The sequence below is a fragment of the Ovis aries genome, chromosome 2 (assembly GCF_016772045.2).
Source record: "Ovis aries strain OAR_USU_Benz2616 breed Rambouillet chromosome 2, ARS-UI_Ramb_v3.0, whole genome shotgun sequence".
Taxonomy (NCBI): Eukaryota; Metazoa; Chordata; class Mammalia; order Artiodactyla; family Bovidae; genus Ovis; species Ovis aries.
In genome coordinates, this window is record NC_056055.1 from 89294786 (window position 1) to 89315526 (window position 20741).

General features: G+C 38.4%; 1 protein-coding gene across 3 annotated transcripts in view; it reads left to right on the forward strand.

The window, feature by feature from the left end:
* FOCAD (focadhesin) overlaps nucleotides 1–20741 on the forward strand; it is a 298144-nt gene that overhangs the window by 195111 nt on the left and 82292 nt on the right. For all 3 annotated transcript variants that reach the window (XM_027964571.2, XM_042243479.1, XM_060409523.1), the window contains exons 20-21: nucleotides 4493–4678; nucleotides 11522–11643. In XM_027964571.2, coding sequence (XP_027820372.2) covers nucleotides 4493–4678; nucleotides 11522–11643 — 308 coding nt within the window. The remainder of the gene's footprint in view (nucleotides 1–4492; nucleotides 4679–11521; nucleotides 11644–20741) is intronic.

Consider the following 20741-nt stretch of genomic DNA (forward strand, 5'->3'; position numbering starts at 1 on the left):
AATAGAGATTTTTTGGTGGTTTAAAAAAATAATTAATTAAAAAAATAATTAATTTGACTGCATCAGGTCTTTAGTTGTGGCATATGAACTCTCAGTTGCAACATGTGGGATCTAGTTACCTAAACAGGAATCGAACCCAGGTGCCCTCATTGGGAGCACAGAGTCTTAGCCACAGGACCACCAGGGAAGTCCCATGTTAGACGTTTTTATCCTTGGTTTCATCCTACATGGAGATCCCTGAGGAATTCAGCCAAATACATTTAGTATTTATTGCTAGAGCATGCTTCTGTCCCTAAGTCCTGCCTTCTTTCATTAGAGAAAACTGAACAGTACACCTTAGACAGAGTTCATCTTTTCTTTCCCCCTTATGTCCAGTGCAAGCCTTAGAGACTTGCCATTTTCTTTCTCCTGTTCATCCCCACTTTGTACGTCAAGGCTCCTCAGAGTCTAGGACCTCCCAAATCCTCTGTGGTTAATAGTGGGTCCAAAGAGGAAAAACGCCTCCAGTTATCCAAAGTTCCGCCTATATCCCCAGATAACCGAAGAGTTCAAAGTCCTCTTGGGCTTTTAAAATGACATTGTTCCCTCTTAAATAGACCCTTACTCTAGTCTCGTGGTATTAGAAACAGGAGAAGGGGTGAGATGTGTGTGGCCGAGGTATACTGTTGTTTCTGTCCACTCAGTATGTGCAGAACTGTGATGGCCGTTAACTGATTCTTCTGCATGTTTGTACTTGATATTTACTAGTATCTGTCCCTAAGGAAGAAGGGGAGGAGTTGAGGTTAACTGTATCTATTTGAGAAAATTCAATATAAGAGTCAGTCAGGTGAATGATCTAGAGGCTGACTGTCTGGCAGACCATGTCACCACGAGCAAAGTTCTTCATTTTTTTTTTTGCCTCTTATTCCCTGTGATTGTACAAACCAGGAAAAGGCACTGCCTTAGAGATGTACAACCTAAGAAGTACAGGGTGGATGATATATTTTAAGTTTCTAGGTACAGCAGGCAGAAGCCTGAATTGCAGTGAATGTGAAGCAACGCTGGCCCTTTTCTTCTCTTATTCCTTTCAAGTGAACGCAAAAGCAGTTGCAAAGTAAATCCAGTGATTTGAATTATTTTAAATAGGGATGTTACTGCTGCTGCTGCTAAGTCACTTCAGTCATGTCCAACTCTGTGCGACCTCATAGACGGCAGCCCACCAGGCTCCGCTGTCCCTGGGATTCTCCAGGCAAGAACACGAGTGGATTGCCATTTCCTTCTCCAGTGCATGACAGTGAAAAGTGAAAGTGAAGTCGCTCAGTCATGTCTAACTCTTAGCGACCCCATGAACTGCAGCCTACCAAGCTCCTCCATCCATGGGATTTTCCAGGCAAGAGTACTGGAGTGAGGTGCCATTGCCTTCTCTGTATGCTGTAAAATATTTTTTAATTTTGAAATAAGTTTAGACTTATCAGAAGTTGCAAAATTAGAAAGTACTTTTACCCAGCTATTCCCATTGATAACATCTCACATAACTTTAGTTCATTATTAATACCAGGGAATTCACTTTCATACTGTTAATTAAACTGTAGACCTACTTGGATTTCATCAATTTTTCTTTTTTACAGTATATAAGTTTTGAGAATTAGCTTTTTAAAAAAGCTCAGTATAACATCTAAGACCCATCCAAGTAGTTATCTGTATCAATGTTCTTTTTTATTGCTAAGTAATATTCCATTTTGAGATGTACCCAGGTGGCATTAGCAGTAAAGAACCCACCTACAAATGCAGGAATTGTCAGAGACGCAGGTTCGATCCCTAGGTCAGGAAGATCCCCCTGGAGGAGGGCACAGTGACCCACTCCAGTGTTCTTGCCTGGAGAATCCCTTGGACAGTGGAGTCTGGCAGGCTATAGTCCACGGGGTCACAAAGAGTCAAACACGACTGAACTGACTTAGCACGCACATGAAATGTACCATAGTTTGTCTATGTCCTCATCTGTTGGAAGACATTTGTTTTATATCTAACACTCTGTGTCCTACAGATTTTCAGCTCTTTTCAAGTCCTCACTTGATCATCTGGAAGGAAGAGACTAGGGCAAGGTTCAAAGACAATGGGGAAAATTCCTAGTTGCTAGCTTTTTCAAGGGCTGGGACAGATGGTACTGTACATATCAGTTGCATCCCTGGTATTTTACTTTCATTTAAACTGCTCTCAGGCCTGGAATTATTTGAGAGTCCTTAGTTCTCTGAAGTGCCTGACAAATAGACAAATTTTCATTCCTGGGTTGGTCTATGTGGAGATGTGTACTTATCTCTTGACATATATTATCTTTTACCAGATTGGATGCCTTCTGTCCTCGCAAGCACCTAATTCTTAGGTACATTCTGGAAAGTCTAGACTCCTCCCCAGCTTGAAGTCATTCATGTGGTCGTGTATATAGGACTTGGGATATGTGACGTGCCAATGCATATTACCCACATTTTTCATTCAGATGACATATTGGTCAGGGTCTTCACAGGAAATTCAGAGGGAATACTCGAGTTTAATAAAGGACTGCTTAAACATGTGCTGTCAAGGTTAAAGAAAATTCACAAGCAATAGTGGATCATCCCAGAATGGCAAATGTCTCTCAGCTTGAAGAGGTAAAGGAAGGTAATAGTTATGAGAGTAAGAGAGAGCTTCTGTGTCATAAATAGGGCTGCCTAAGGGGAGTCAGACAGAGAAGGGAATGGCACCCCACTCTAGTACTCTTGCCTGGAAAATCCCATGGACGGAGGAGCCTGGTAGTCTGCAGTCCATGGGGTCGCTAAGAGTTGGACACAACTGAACGACTTCACTTTCACTTTTCACTTTCATGTATTGGAGAAGGAAATGGCAACCCACTCCAGTATTCTTGCCTGGAGAATCCCAGGGACAGCGGAGCCTGGTGGGCTGCCGTCTATGAGGTCGCACAGAGTCAGACACAACTGAAGCGACTTAACAGCAGCATCAGCAGCAGCAAGGGGAGTCAGGACCTTCAAAAGAGGGATACAGGCATCCTGGGGCAGTCCTGCAGGAGGATGTCTAGGGAGTAACATGCCCTCACCTCTGTTCTCAGCCTCTGATCTCCTACCAGTATCTCCCATTGAGTGAAGCCAGCTGAAAGCCAGAGGACAAGAGAGCCTGGTGATGCTATTGTGAAAGGTTATTCTTCCAGGACACAGAGCAGGGTTGGGAGGGTGGATCTGGAAGGCAAAATGGAAAGCTTACTACATAGGTATTCTCTGGACTTTGAATGGAGAAGCTTAGTTGTGCCTAGAGAGGTTCCATATAAGAATGACAGAACTGGGTATGTAATCCATGTTCCGGTGAGAATTTGCTGCCTTTAATTTAACTGTGGTTATTTAAAGGGGACATTTAGACCTGTTCAGAATAGAATTCTAGTTCAGATAGGTGGACTGTTGCTTTTTCTTCCTATAGGAAGAGGCACATGCAGTGCTTTCCTGTTTTGTTTCCCTTATGATTTGTTTAGCTTTATTTTTTTGTTGCTGTTTTTGTTCTGCATTGGGCAGCCTCTAGTGGTCCTTGGGAAAATAACACTTGAATATAAACCTATAGTGTTAATCAAGTATTTTGCTTGAATATCCTGTTGTCTTCTGATCCTGGATTACTATATTCCCTTATAATAAGTAAAGATGTCAAGCAATAAGGATCTTGGGCTTAATTAGAAGGAACACAAATAAATAATGAATTAGTTTTTAAAAATAAGTGTACTGATATTACTACGGAATGAAGGACAGTCATAAAAGGCTCTTTCTAAACGATAAGAAAGAGCCAGTCACGTGGCAGTCAAGGGTTAGTGTTAGAAGGAGCAGCAAGCGCAGTGGCCTTGTCTTAGGTATGAGCTTTGTGTTAGTGAGGAATGGAGTAAAGCCCACGTGAAAACGTGCCTTTAACATAGCTAGGCAGGTGGTAGAGATGTAGTCAGAAGGCGAGTCGGGCCTGGGTCATAGAAAGCCTTGATCATTTCTAGAAGCTTTGATGTTATTCTGTGTACAGTGAGGAAACACCGGAAGGTGTCAGAGATGGAAGTGACATAAAATTCTAGCTTCTGAGTAGAGGATGGTTTGGAGGAGTAGTCATGAGGAGAAGAAATCAAGACACTAGTTTTTAAATTCATCCAAATGAGGAAAAGAGAAGATAATGACCGGGCAAGTAGCAGTAAAAATGGAAAGGGGTGGATTTGAGATATATTTTTAAAGATAGATCTAAAAGGACTTGCTAATGAATTACATATAAAAACTATGAGAAAGAGGAATTAAGAATGACCAAGCTTTTAAACTTGCATAACTGAGTGCCATGTTCTGGTTTTAGGAAGACTAAGAATGGAATGAGACTCAAGACTTGTTCTTTTACTTCGTGAAATATTATCTAAAATATAGCTAAGTTGTTTTTTTTGTCAGTATTTAAGAATGAATGTTTCTCTTCTAGCATACGATACTTACTTTTGATCTCCTTTTATTTCTTTCAGCTTTGGAGGAATTTTTTACATCACTTGTGAAGCAAGAAATGGTGAATATGCCCCGTGGGGTGTATCACTCTGCATTGAAAGGAGGTGCCCGCTTAGATCAAGGAAAGACTGTAGCAGGAATCCCCAATTTTATGTTGAAAATGTACGAAACAAACAAGCAGCCAGGTTTGAAACCTGGCCTTGCGGGTAAGCGTGATACATCAATGTATAGGTTTTTAATGTACTGATTTAAGCTTCTCCTCCAAGTAGGATGTGATTGGGTGTGGAAAGGCATTGCTGCTGCTGCTCACATCTAGACACACTGGATAAATTACAAACATGAATCACGTGTTAAAGCCATTTAGAGAACTGCAGAAGCAAAGACATAAATAAAAGCAGAGAAGAGGTAGACTGAAATTACAGAACAGGGGGAACAACCTTAGATGTTTTAGATTGTTCCCTGCCCCACCCACCGGCCCCCACCTCATAGGGGGTGTTCACTGGTTTTGGTTGCAGACTGGAACTGGGAATTGGCTCAGGCAGAGGCCTGTTGGAGGATAGAAAAACCAGTAAAGCTTTCAGTGGTGTCAAGGGACTAGGGTGATGTGGTGATTAATTGTATGTATCATCTTAATTGGGCTAAATGATGCTCAGATAAATGATAAATATGATTTCTGAGTGTGTCTGTACGTGAGTTTCCAGAAGAGGTTAGCATTTGAGTCAGCAGACGGAGTAAAGATCACCCTGAGCAGTGTGGCTCAGCAACATCCAAACCATTGGAGACCTGAATAGAACAAAAAGACAGAGGAAGGGTGAAGCTGGGAGATCCATCTTCTCCTGCCTTTGGACGGTGGTGCTCCAGGTTCTTGGGCTTCCTGACTCAGACTGAATTACACGACTGGCTTTCCTGGTTCCCTCGTTTGCAGACAGAAGATTGTGGGACCTCTCAGCCTCCAAATTCTTGTGAATCAATTGCCTTAAAAAAAAATCTCTACTTGCTTATCTACATATCTATATCTATACATATCTTGTTAGTTCTGGTTTTCTGAAGATTCTAACTAATATAAGTGACAAACTAGAGATTTTCCTCTTGAGATATTTGGTGAGTTTTGAGTTTGCACTGTAAGTTGGAGAACTAGGCTGATGCTTCTGAAAGGCAGTGGTCTCCAGTCTTATAGTGCTTGGGAAACAAAGACTGACTAGGAGAATGGGCCTGAAAGCCAAGTGCACAAATAGTGAATTGATACTGGAGATCTACAGGTCTTTTCACCTGGTTCCCTTTACTCATTTTGGCCTCAGTTAGAGACTGAAATTCAGGCTTGACCTTAGCAAGAGAGTGATACAGGAGGCAGAGAAACCAACAGAGATCCTGACATTTTTGTGGTAACCTTAGTGACAAAACTGAGCTGGAGGGACTTCAAGCACACAGCATGATTCTCCCTTAAGGTATCTGTCAAATTTTGAAGCTTTGTGGGATGGGAATTTAAAAGGTAACCTGAAAACTTCTGAGGACAGATGTAAATCTCTGAATCTCCCATAATCTTCCCATACTAAAGAGTCAAAGACCCATCAGGCTGTCAAAATCATCAGGCTGTTGAAAATCTTGAAGAAGGTGCGCCCTAGAAACAGGGTTGAACCAGAGGCAGACTGAGATTTACCAAAGCTATCATCAAGCCTGGCTCAGTTAAATCCCCAATTCAGTTGAGATGGTCAGTCCTTCACTCTGCCTAACAGAGGAGAAACCCCTCTCAGACAAAAAAATAGCATCATTTAGAATTTCTGTGGTTCTTTCATTACTATCCAGTATACAGGGATAAGGTTCTAGGCGTTTGAAAAAGGAAGAAACTAGAAAGGAAGGGAATATTTCATGGAGATAAAGCAGTCAGTATATCAGGAAGGCATCACAAGTCTAATCAGTGTACACAAAATAGCAGAGTTCAAACGACATGACAAAAAATTAGAACTAACTAAATAGACAAATCCACAATACTAGGAGGAAACTCTAAAACATCTTCTGCAATGACTTGATGAATAAGCAGACAAAAAATCAAGTGCACAAAATATATGAACAATACTGTGAACAAACTTTACTTAAGTGATGCATGGAACACTGCATCTTATAGTGATATAATCTGTATGCTTTTAAACTGTGCATTGGGTTATTTGTCTTCTTGTTGATTTTTAAGATGTCTTTATATACACTGGTAAAGGTTCTTTACCTGGAGGAGGAAATGGCAACCCACTCCAGTATTCTTGCCTGGAAAATCCCCATGGACAGAAGAGCCTGAGGGGCTGTATAGTTCATGGCGTTGCCAAGAGTCGGACACGACTGAAGCGACTTAACACACACACACACAAACTGTACATTGGCTACTTATCAGAATGATCCTATGGCAGATCATAAACTTCAACAAATTTCAAAATATTCAAGTCGTTGAGTCTGTCCTTGGATAGCAATGGGATTGATCTAAAACTGATAAAAAGATAACCAGCCTGGAAATTCCACTAGCCTGGAAATTCAATAATATAGATCATCCATGGATCAAAGGAAAAATCGAAATGGAAATCAGAAAATATTTTGAACTGAATGATAATGGAAATAAGCCAAATTACAACTTGTGGGATGCAACTGAAACAGTGTTAGTGGGAAATTCATCCCTTTAAAATATGAAATACTGAAAAAAAAAAGAAAACCAATGATAATTAAAGCTTCTATTTCAAGAAAAATGGAAAATAGCAGTGAATTAAACTTAAATTATAAAGGAAAGAATAATAAATATAAGAATAAAAATCAATGAAAATAGAAAACATATAAAATAAATAAAATCAGCAAAGCCAAAAGTTGACTCTTTGGAAAGTTTGAAAGAATTGATAAAACCATTGTAAGTCTGGACAGAAAAATAGAGAAATATAGATTACCTATACTAGGAACAACAAAGGAGACAGCACTTCAGACCCCGAAGCATTAAAAAAAAATAAATTATGAAGAACTTTTAAACAATGAATTTCACAGTTTAGATGAGATATAGAAGTTCATCAAAATATAAAACTTTGCAGAACTGACAGAAAGCAGACTAGACTATATGAATAGTTTGAAATTGGGTATTAGTATTAAAGAAATTGAGTATGTAAGAACCTTCCCACAAAGAAACCCTAGGTGCAGATGCTTCTTTGGTGAATGTTGAAAAAAATTAAGAAAGAAATAACAGGGATCTTTAGAAACTCTAATATAGGAGGAAAAAAAAGAACCCTCTAGATGAGGTCAGCATAACCTTAATACTGAATATCAGAAGGGAATATTAAAAGCCACTCTTTTCCATGAACATAGTTGTGAAAATCTCCCCAAAATATGTTAGAAAATGGAATTCATTAGTACACACAAAGGAAAATAAATAATAATTAGTGGGGTTAATTTAATGTTTGAAAATCAATATAATTTATTACATTAATAGCAAAAAGGCAGTATAATCTTTAGATGACCTCAATAGATGTAGAAAAAGCCTTTGAAAAACTTAGCTCCTATTCATGTTACATAAAAGACTCTCATTAGGCTCTGAATAGAACTTCTTTTATTCTGATAAAGAACATCTACAATGCCATCTTTGTACTTAATGCTGAAATAATGAAACTTTCACTCCTTGAGATTGGGGGAAAAGATATGGATGCTTGTTGTTACCACTATTATTCAGTATTGTAATGGAAGCCATAGCTAGTGTAATGAGCCAAGGAAAAGAAATAAAAGTCATACAGATTAGAAAGGAAGAGATAAAGTAGTCATTATTTGTTGATGACATGATTGTGTACAGAGAAAACCCAAAATAATCTGCAGACTAATTAGGATTAATAAATGAATTAAGATTACTCTGTACAAAGATCATATAAAAATGAATTGTATATTTGTATATACATAACAAAAATGAAACTTAAAAATTGTATCATTTATACCGGTACCAAAAACCATCAAGTACCCAGAATAAATTGAACAAGAATTGTGTAAAATCCTTATACTGTATGCTATAAAATATTTTGGAGAAAAGTTAAAGAAATTTGAATAAATTGAGTTATATAAAGTGTTTATGGACCAGAAGACACCATGCTGTAAAAATGTCAGCTCTCTCCAAGCTAATATGTTGTTTCAACCCAGCCCAATCCACATCCCAGTAGGTTTTTGGAAATTGACAGACTGATTCTAAAATTTGTATGGAATTCCAAAATACCAATAATGGCCAAGGTAAGCTTAGAGAACAAAAACAAAATAGAAGGATATACATTACCAGATATCCAGACCTGTTATGAAGCCACGATAATTGACAGTATAATACTGGTGCAAAGACAGGCCAACTGACTAGTGGAAGAATATGGAGTGTACAGAAACAGACCTACATATACAAGGTCACTAGATTTGTTACAAAGGTAATACTGTGGTGCTGTAGAGAAAAGGGATGATCTTTTTGAAAAATACCAAATTATATTAAAATCATGAACATGTATTAATGAACGTATACCATTAAGAGAGTGAAAAGGCAAGGCACAGAATACAAGTATTTTTAGAACATATATCTGATAAAGAACTTGTATCTAGCATATGTAAACTATTTTTGAAAATCAGTAAGAAAAAGACAATTGAAAAACAGGGAAAAGGATTGAGTTTACCCTTCAAAAAGAGGGTATACACAGTATATTAACACATATGTATGGAATTTAGAAAGATGGTAATGATGACCCGATATTCGAAACAGCAAAAGAGACACAGATGTAAAGAACAGACTTTTGGACTCTGTGGGAGAAGACGAGGATGGGACGATCTGAGAGAATAGCATTGAAACATGTATATTACCATATGTGATATAGATTGCCAGTCCAGGTTTGAGGCATGAGACAGGGTGCTCAGGGCCGGTGCACTGGGATGACCGTGAGGGATGGGATGGGGAGGGAGGTGGGAGGGGGTTTCAGGATGGGGAACGCATGTACACCCATGGCTGATTCATGTCAATGTATGGCAAAACCCACTGCAATATTGTAAAGTAATTAGCCTCCAATTAAAATTTTTTTTTAAAAAAAAGGAAAAAAAAAAGAGGGTATACAAATGTCTGATGAACATATGATTAGATGATCAAGTTCATTAATCATCTGAGAAATGCAAATTAAAACCACAGTAAGATACCGCAGCAGACCTAACACTGTGGCTAAGATGAAAAACAATGGAAAATACAAAGTATTGATAAACATGCGGAGTAAATAGAACTGCTGCGGGGAATGTAGGTTAGTAGAACCACTTGGGACAGTTTATACTGAATAAATTAATACTCTGTTACCTACCTATTTCATTCTTAGGAATAAGCCCAAATAAAGTCACCAAAAGACATAATAAGCCCTAAACTTACTTTTGGAGAAGGCAATGGCACCCCACTCCAGTGTTCTTGCCTAGAGAATCTCAGGGATGGGGGACCCTCGTGGGCTGCCGTCTAAGGAAATGGCAACCCACTCCAGTACCCTTGCCTGGAGAATCCCATGGAGGGAGGAGCCTGGTAGGTTACAGTCCATGGAGTCACAAAGAATCGGACACGACTGAGCAACTTCACTTTCTCACTTTCCTTAAACTTATTTTAGTTGCTGAGCTTACCTGGTAGCTCAGCTGGTAAATAATCCGGCTGTAATGCAGGAGACCCCCATTTGATTCCTGGGTTGGAAAGATCCCCTATAGAAGGGATCAGTTCAGTTCAGTCGCTCAGTCGTGTCCGACTCTTTGCGACCCCATGAATCGCAGCACGCCAGGCCTCCCTGTCCATCACCAACTCCCGGAGTTCACTCAGACTCACGTCCATCGAGTCAGTGATGCCATCCAGCCATCTCATCCTCTGTTGTCCCCTTCTCCTCCTGTCCCCAATCCCTCCCAACATCAGTCTTTTCCAATGCTAGAAGCTATCTAAATGCCTATTGACAGTAAAATTGTGGTATGTGCGCATCATGGAGTGTTATTCAATAATGACAATGCATATACTACAACTGCCAATAACAATATGAATGATTCTCACAATGATTATGTTAAGTGAAAGAAGTCAGATACAAAAGTGTACAGCCTGATTCCAGTTGTGTAAAGTACCACTCCATGGACTGTTACCTACCAGGCTCCTCCCTCCATGGGATTCTCCAGGCAAGGGTACTGGAGTGGGTTGCCATTTCCTTCTCCAAAGGTTGCTAGAAAGTTGTTATCTTTGGGCTGGAGGTGGACGTGATTGGAATGAGACATGAGGAAGGGCTTCTAAGATGTTAACAATTTTTTGCTTCTTGATCTGAGTGCTGATTACACTTTTGTTCAGTTTGTAAAAATCCATTGAGTGGTATGTTTATGTGCACTCTTCTCTATTATACTTCAGGAAGAGATATTTTTAAAGGTAATTTTTTTCTGTTTTAGTACCTTAGTCCTTGAATATGTCTTCTCATTGGCCCAGAATCACCCAGATAAGGTCCAAGATTACCCTAACTCATACTCTAGTGTTTGGCTGCCTGCCTTTGCTTTTTAACTGACATGGGGTCAGCTAATGCTAGAAGTTCAGTTTAGTTAAGCAGAGTAGGAAGGATTGGGAGAAGGGTAACAGATGGAGGAGGGGAGGAAAAAGGGAGAGTGAATGTATGTGAGTATAGGTATGATGGAAAACTAGTCCACTTATGGGTGTAAACTAAAGGAACCCATATTATCAGGAGTTCACAAAGACTTGTATGCGTAAGCATTTCTCTTTATTTGAGATTTATTTTTTAAGGAAAGTTAATAGACTCTCTAGAAGTAACAGTTAACAAAATTTAAAATAAACATGATTTGAAATTTTCTCATTTATTTACAAATGAATAACACTCCTCTGTAGTTTCAAGATGCTAACTGCTTATAACTCTGTTTTTTCTTTCCTGTACCAACAGTTAAAAAAAAAAATAATTTGCTTAGCATATTCTTTTAATTTCTAAGTGTCTCTATCCGGATTGAATATCGACTGCTGAGAACCTAGTTAATGAAGTTTTTCCATAAGCAATGTTTTTATATTTCTGTTTTTTAAGGTGGCATGTTATTTTGTTATGATATTTCAATGTATCAGAGTAAAGATGGCAAGCCATTGAATCGACTGATGGCCAGTAGAGGGCGAAGCTTCAAGCAGACCTCGCTTGCTCTAGTGCATGAGGTAGGTGCCTCTCCGTTCTCCGGCACAGGGCTTTTTGTTGTATATGCTTTGGGGTTTCCCGCCTTTGGTTTATGGTGATGAAATTTAGTGCGTGTTTGGAAATAATTGTTCTATTATTCATCATGAAAGTGGCTTTTAAAGACAACCAAAATAGATGATCTGACTGTAGTATTTTGATGTACTTCTCAAAGAAACCGGCATGTTTCCCTTAGGGCTCAGCCTGTTAGAAAGTGGTATCTAGGAAAGTATCTAGTTTGGTTTATTTATCAATATTTAATTGCCTTTGTTCAGAATAAATACCAGTTTAATATTTCAAGAAATAATCTATTTCTTAATTGTAATCCTTTGGAAGTATGTATTTATATCTTGTGAATATTGGAAATTAACAGTAAATAATTGTCTTGGAGGAGGGGGAATCCTTTGATTTTATTGTTTTTTACGTTTCTTTTATGCTACTCTTAAAATAAAGTTATGTGATGCCATTAGGTGTTGCTTGAAATCTGATCATTACAGATTGTATAATACCAGAGGAAAGAAGGAAGTTGGAAAGCACTCAGGAGATCTGTGGAGGTTTTTTGTTTTTTAAAATTTTATGACAGTTGCTCATTCAGGTGATATATAGATTAAACTGTATGAATGAATAACAAAACAAAATATCACAACAAAGAGGTTTATTTCATATAATTTAGATATAAGTTGTATAACAGGTATAAATGAAAATGTATGAACTGTGAAAATTTTAAAAGATTTGAGATAATGATAGTGCTTCTACAATATGTTTGCATTAAATCTTATTTTCCTGCATAATTTATAAATATTGGTATCACTTACTTGATTTGATAATATTCTGTGCCTTACCAGTTGCCACCATTTAGCATTTAGCCAGATTTTTGTTTGTTTGTTTGTTTGTTTGGCCACACCACGTAGCATGCGGGATCTTCCTGCCCTGCAGTAGAAGTATGGAATCTGAACCCCTGGACCACGAGGGCAGTCCCAGCGTAGCCAGATTTTTAAAGACCCACCTATGCTACCCATATTAGTTTTATATATTTGGTTAGAATTGAAATTATGTAAATCTTTGTTTAATACCATGTCTTCAACTAACAAAGGAAGGAAGATCTGGAGAGAGTAGTGTTTCTCTGGGAAGAAGAAAGGTTTAATTTCGTAAGCGAAGGAAAACAATAGGTAATTTCTAGATTTGTTCTCCCTGTTATCTTATTCGCTGTTATGGAGAAGAAAGAGATTTGGTACTTTTTTGGTTTTCAGGCTGTGTACTTAACGTGGATAACCAACATGTTAACTATTAAGGGAAGCCTAAATTTAAAAGATGCTTACTCCTTGGAAGAAAAGTTATGACCAACCTAGACAGCATATTCAAAAGCAGAGACATTACTTTGCCGACTAAGGTCCGTCTAGTCAAGGCTCTGGTTTTTCCAGTGGTCATGTATGGATGTGAGAGTTGGACTGTGAAGAAGGCTGAGCGCCGAAGAATTGATGCTTTTGAACTGTGGTGTTGGAGAAGACTCTTGAGAGTCCCTTGGACTGCAAGGAGATCCAACCAGTCCATTCTGAAGGAGATCCGCCCTGGGATTTCTTTGGAAGGAATGATGCTAAAGCTGAAACTCCAGTACTTTGGCCACCTCATGTGAAGAGTTGACTCATTGGAAAAGACTCTGATGCTGGGAGGGATTGGGAGCAGGAGGAGAAGGGGCGACAGAGGATGAGATGGCTGGATGGCATCACGGACTCGATGGATGTGAGTCTGAGTGAACTCCGGGAGTTGGTGATGGACAGGGAGGCCTGGCGTGCTGCAATTCATGGGGTCGCAAAGAGTCAGACACGACTGAGCGACTGAACTGAACTGAACTGATCATAACAGATGGAGAAGGGAATGGCTTCCCATTCCAGTATTCTCGCCTGGAAAATCCCATGGACAGAGGAGCCTGGCGGGCTACAGTCCTTGCAATCGCAAAGAATCAAACACAACTGAGTGACTAACAGTTTCCCTTTCATCGCAACAGAAACAAGGAAAAGTGTTAATGTAGGGGCGGCAGAAGACATCGGATAAATTAAGCAAATGGCACCAGAACTTGTGAGGTGTACCTTAGATGTGAACAGAGAAAATATTTGAGTTATGACACTTGTTGCTTGTATTATAGAATGCCCATGTACGGAGGAGCCTGGTAAACTGTAATCCATGGGGTCGATAAGAGTCGGGCACGACTGAGTGACTTCACTTTCACTTTTCACTTTCATGCATTGGAGAAGGAAATGGCAGCCCACTCCAGTGTTCACAGCCTGGTGGGCTGCCATCTAAGGGGTCGCACAGAGTTGGACACGACTCAAGCAACTTAGCAGCAGCAGCAGCAGCAGAAAATCTCAAAGAGATGAGAAAAGATCATAATTTTAGGAGTTACTTGGAAGATGCATTAGACAGAATTCTGCCATCATCTGTGGCAGGATTTTGGGTTGTATTTATCTTCTGCTTATTATAATTCATTTTTTAAAAAGGCAGAGAGAGAGAATGAGCCAAGAAGTTTCTCAGAGTGTCTGGCAACAAATAATAAAAAATTTAAGAGCTAGTTAATGAGAATAACAATTGCAACAATAATAACTCATAACCAGCTCAGGTACTTTAAAGTTTGCTGTGCACTTGTACTTGACACACGTAAGTAGAAGAACCTGGAAACTGAACCCAAAAGTATGATTTCACAGTTCTTGATTCTGTCTTATTTTTAAAGTCTGTCATCATAGTTTCAATTTGTTTATGAATTTACCCATGGATGGACATTTGGGCTGTTTATACTTTTTCCAGATTATGACTGAAGCTGCTATAAACACTATACAGGTGTATATGTGGACATCTATTTTAATTTCTCTTGAGTAAATAACTACATACGAGTGGAATTGCTAGGTCTTCTGGTGAGTGAATATGAAAACCCAGCTGTTTTCCAGCAACTGTCCCACTTTGAATGCCCACCAGCAGCATAAGGAGGTTCTGGTTGCTCTCCCTCCTTGCCAGAGCTCAACATGGTCAGTTCTTAAAATTTAGCAGTTCTCATAGTGGTTAGTGGTTTTCCTTTTGTGGTTTTTAATTTGTGTTTTTTTAATGACTACTGATGTTGAGCTTCTTTTCATGTATTTATTCACATCGTGGAGTGTTGTGTTCTTTTGCCACTTTTAAATCCAGGTTTTTGTTTTCAAATGAGAATTCTTTATATATTCTGGATATTTTTTTTTAATTAGAAATGTGTCTTGCACATGTTTTTACCTACTCTCTAACTTGTCTTTTTATTTCCTTAATCGTGTCTTTTGAAGAGTGTCTCTTCAGTTTTGCAGAATTTATCAAGTTTTTCTTTTTATGGTTCTTGCTTTTTGTCTTATCCAAAATCTCAAAAACTTTCTGTTTTCTTTTTTCCCATGTTATCTTTTCTAACTTTTAAAAAATGAGGTATCATTTATAGGCTGTAAAATTCACTCATTGAATGTGTGCAAGTCAATGGTTTTAGTGTATACACAGAGATGTAGAGCCATCACCACAGTCAGTTTTAGAATATTTTCATCACAATGTAAAGTGACTCTATACCCATTAGCAGTCACTCTGCATTTCCCTCACATCCCAGCCTTCATCAACCATGAGTCCACATTTTTTAAATTTTATATTGGTATAGCTGATAGTTTTGGACAGCAGAGGGACTCTGCCATATATATACATGTATCCATTTCCCCCCAAACCCCCGTCCCATCCAAGCTGCCACGTAACACTGAGCAGAGTTCCCTGTGCTATATAGAAGGTCCTCGTTGGTTATCTACTTTAACAGTGTGTACATGTCGATCCCAAAGTCTCCACATACCTTTTAAATCAGCTTTGAGAAACTATTTTTAAAACCTGCTGTAATTTTAGTTACAAATGCATTGAATTTGTATATCAGTCTGGGAGAGAACTGATATCTTAATAATATTGAGTTTTTCAACCAGTATGCAAGTATTACTCCATTATTTTAGGTCAGTGTTTTGTGGTTTTCTTACTACAAATCTTGCACCTATTTTGCTAAATTTAATAAGTACTGAACATCCCTAAGTATTTTTATGCTAGGGCAATTAGAATGTTTTTTGGTTTGTCTTTATTTCCAACTGTTCATTGCTAAAATATAAACTTATAATTGATACTTTTTTATGGCCTTACTCTACCTACTTATATATTCTTGTAGATTTTTTGTAGATTCTTTTTGATTTTCGTTGCAATGTTGTCTGTGAATAGAGATTGTCTTAGTGTTTTTCTTTCCAATCTGTATGCCTTTGATTTCTTTTTCTTGCCTAATTGCACTGTCTAGGGCCCTTTGGTATGGTTGAATAGCAGTGCTGAGAGCAGACATTCTTATTTTGTTAACAAAATAGTCTTGGGGGAAAGCATTCAGGATGCTTACATTACATATGATGTTATATTTACTGTTAGTATAGCGATTTTATGGATATTCTGTATTAGGTTGATTAAGTTTCCTTTATTCCTAAATTGGTAAGTTTTTTTTTTTTAATCACAAATAGATGTTGAATTTTGTCAAATGGGTTTTTTCTACATTTGTTGAAATGATTATATACTTTTTTCATTTGTTAGTAGGATGAATTATTTTGATTAATTTTTCTAATGTGAACCAAATCTGCATTCCTAGGATAAACTCCACTTGATTGTAATATAGTATCCTATTTATTGCTGAATTTGATTTGCTAGTAATACTTTGTTAGGGGGCTTCCCAGGTGATCCTAGTGGTATGCATCCTGCCAATACATAAGACATATAAGAGATGTGAGTTCCATTCCTGGGTCGGGAAGATCCCATGGAGGAGGACACTGCCACCCACTCCAGTATTCTTGCCTGGAGAATCCCATGGACAGAGGAGCCTGGTGGGCTATATAGTCCATAGGATTACACAGAGTCAAATCCAGCTGAAGCAACTTAGCACACACACACTTTGTTAAGGATTTTTGCACCACGGCATCTATGAGAGATATGGTTTTGTGGTTTCATTGTAATATCTTTGCCTGATATGTTATCAGGACAATGCTCTCCTAGTAATTTTTTCCTTAAGTGGTAGAGTTGTCTAGTGAAAAGTCTGGGCTTGGAGTTTGCTTTAGGAAAGTTTGTAACTATGAATTCAAGTTACATAATATATGAGACTGTTTACACTATCTATCCGTCCATCCCTACTAATCCTGAAGAGGGAATTTCGGTGGCACAGCATACATGACAATTAGTATGTATCTCTCCTTTTAAAAAGTGTGCACTTCATAAAATCAGGGAATTTGTTTTGGCCATATGTAGTTCCAGTGCTTGGTATTCCTGGCACATAGTAGACACTTTATAAATGATTTTAATCCTTTGAAAACTTGGGTGTGTCTTATATTTTACATGTGCATTTAGTGGGATCATTTCCTTTTTCCAGAAATGTTGCAGTTAAATTGATGGTGAATCTAATAATTGTTGAGATCTTACTAGGAAGTGACATTATTGTCATTTGAACAAGCTATTATAAACTGTGTTGTTATTCATTCATATGGTTTAGCCTCCCCTCTCTGCCAAAGGTTATATATACCTATAGGATATTCTGTAGCCCTAATGCATACAACTATAGATGAGTGAGTGAGTGAATGAATGGGTAAATGAATATTCAAATGCTCTAATCTTAATTTTTAAAGTGTATTTTGCTGCATGTAATTGTCAATATTTCTCAATAATGACATTAGTTAAATCAAGTATATTCGGTGTCTTAGAGACCTAGCTGTTTAATCTGTGATGAATTCTTCTTTAACACCCTTCTTTCTAAAAACTGTTTTTGTTTTAAATTGAAACTCTCCCATGTTATACTTTGAGAAGACTCACATACCTAAGTCTGAATTGGGTTTGACCTGACCTACCAGGGATAGTTTAGATTTCTCTGAAACTGAAGTGCCCTCGCTCTCTTTGCTCCTTTGAAAAGGGGACCAGCAGGGGTCATTTCAGACATACCAGTGCTGCTTCAAGCTCCTCCTCCGCCCTGATTTATGACTACTTTTCTCATCCTGAGACTGACTTGGCTCCATTTGATGAGGAAGCTGAAGGTGAATGACATGTCTCTTTCCCTGGAAGTTGCTGCCTGTCTTGTCATCCTTTGGCATTTCTAACTCTGATATGACACTCTCCCCTAAATTGGATGATACTGATTTGTCCCTGGATGAGAATGGCAGCCTTGCTTCATTATTTCCTACAGCTTCAGGCACATGCAAATTTTCCTGATCCTGCTGCTGCTACCCAACCATATTTCTGCCTTAGCACTAGGTAATGAGCTCTTTTTTCATCTTTTTTTCAGCGAAACCTTTATTGGGCTTATTGCTGGCACTACTCTGAATGAGATATTTTTCTTCTTTCTTTCTTTTGAAATTGATCATCACTTGTTTATTTTGCCTATAAGTTATTTTTTTTTCTTCTGCCTTCTTTACATTTTCCCCTAGATACCCAAAAGTACATGGGCTATAACCCGTCATTTCCCCTTTTCTTTCAGTGCCTTCTTTATTTAAAAATGTATTTCTTGTGAAAAGCATGGAGCATGTTAGCATTCATGCAATAAGAAACAATTAGATGAAAATTTTGAATAATAATTGGGAGAAGTGGTATCTGTGCTTGTTACATATTCCCCTTAGAAAACACTGTGAAAAGTATGGTTTGCTATATTTTAGAGACTCTGTAATTACTGTGCCATGTGAGTTGTTATGGTAACAGGTTTTTCCCCCTTCCTATTAAATAACAGAGTAAATGGTTGCTTGAGATGTGATTGAATTGTCAGCTTTCAAGCTAATGTTATCCTAATGGGAAAGGGGAGTGGGGGGGAGAGAAGAGAGACTGAGGTAAAGAGAGAAAGTGGGAGGGAGGGAGGAGAGAGTTTAAAATGTCCAGAAAGCACCTACAAAGTGATGAGTGTCATTCTCCTTTAAAAATGTGTCCGTCACAAGCCCTCCCTTCTTGTCTTCCAGTCAGTATTTGTCAGGGGACGGGAATAACAAAAAATTATTCTGTGCAAACAAGATTACTTTTGACAGACAACTGAAGCCTGTGCTTTTCTTATTTATATACAGTGGGGCATTGAGCGGCCTTGGGGGTCTCTAACACTAAGTACAAATGGTTTTTCTTCTGGGAATGTGGGAGGAGTGTACATATGTCACAGACCAAATGTAGTGACTCAGTGTTGGTGTGTCTGGGTAGCAACTGAGGTTAAATGCTTTCATTCTTTTGATAATAAGATATACATCTGGGAAACATGAAAACGCCTTACTTTGTGAGACTGAGGTTTTAAAATCCATGGCAAACACTTGACCTGTCAGTTTTACGTGCTGTTCTATCTTGTCCCATTCCAGTTTCATAGTCAGCCTCACCAAAGCTTGACTTTACATGATGTAAGTTATTTAATGAAGGGTTGTTGAAATGAGTATTTTCTTATAAATGAATAATTATATTTGTTAAGATCACTCAAGAGGCAGAGAATATTACCAAACTTCTGGGCAATGTATTCTGAACTGTAAATTATCAAATGAAGTGGTCATGTAGTTCCTGCCACGGCTCCCCTGGTGGCTCAGACAGTAAAGAATTTGCCTGCAATTCAGGAGACCCAGGTTCAGTCCCTGGGTCAGGAAGACCCCCTGGAGGAGAAAATGGCAACCCACTCCAGTATTCTTGCCTGGAGAACCCCACGGACAGAGGAGCCTGGTGGGCTAGAGTCCGTGGGGGTAAAATCGAGTCAGATGCAACTAAGCACACACACATAGTTCCTTCAAGAAAAATATGTATCCGTGAGGAAACTAGATCTCCTTTTTCATTCTGTCTTTTGACATTTGCTCTATGTTTGTGAATTGTGTTTCTAAGCAGGATATTTTCTGTCGAGCTAGCATTTCAGGTATATGGCCTTAGAACTTGTGTGATACTAATTAAAATGTTTAGTTAGGAAATTCCAAACTGTAAAGTTTATAATACTCACTTTAAATTTCGCTTTGTCACTCAGTGTGTTTTTAATCTGGAATGAAACATTTCCCAGCCAGAACATTTTGAACATGTTTTGTAAAATTTCAAATAATCATATCCTCAACAACTTGTATTTGAGTTTGGCTGTGTCTATTAAAATGGTTTTCTAACATTGTGTTTTCACACATCATAACTCTCTGTGATTACTTGTTTATGATAGTGTAGTTTTCACATGACAAGATTTTGCCTTAAAGCGAATACTGTACATTTAATGTGGTTAAGCTCAGCAGGTCTTTAAGGGAACATTTATGTGTGAGACACTGTTGTGGGTTCAGTGTCCGTGAGAGGGATTCCAGGGTGAATAGAATATGATCTCTGCTCTTAGGTTGGTATGATTAGCATCTAATCACAAAAAAATGCAATCTGTTGAGTATAACAAGAGAGGTGTAGTATAGTGCACTGGAAGTGTACGGATGGGAGAAATATTTCAGTAAGTAGAGGTGAGAGGGACACAGGACATTCAAAGCCGTGGAAGCATTCAGTGAATGCGAAGGTCTTGAAGAGCATCGGACAGGCTTGGAGATTGGTTTATAACCCAAGTGAACCAGAATACAGGTTAAATGAAAGAGAGGAGCAGAAAGTAAGTGGGGAAACTGGTCGAGGATCTTAGCCAGTAGAGTTCTCACATAACAACAAATTATTTCTTAAAGTAAATGGCGTACTTTTAATTCTAAAATACTTTGGACATAGCATAGAAGAATTTGGGACTTTATTCTTTAATGAACCATCAAAGGTTTTTTGAAAAATTCTGAGTTAATGTAATAGTAGCAACATCGTTCAGGATGTATTAGAAGGAAGGAAGATTTTAGACTGTTAAGAGATGAGCTAGGTGGCCTCAATAATTAAGACAGGAATTAGGACTAACTCAGTGAGGAAGAAAGTAGGGACAAACGTAGTGAACATTTCAGAGGCAGAGTTGACAACTGAGTTGGAGGCAAGGGAGAAGTCCAGGATAAATCAGAAATTTCAAATCTGGGTGACTGCAATATTGATGGGGTAATGTTGATAGAGGAATGATAAGAGGGAGAGTGGCTTTTGAATGATGATGCAA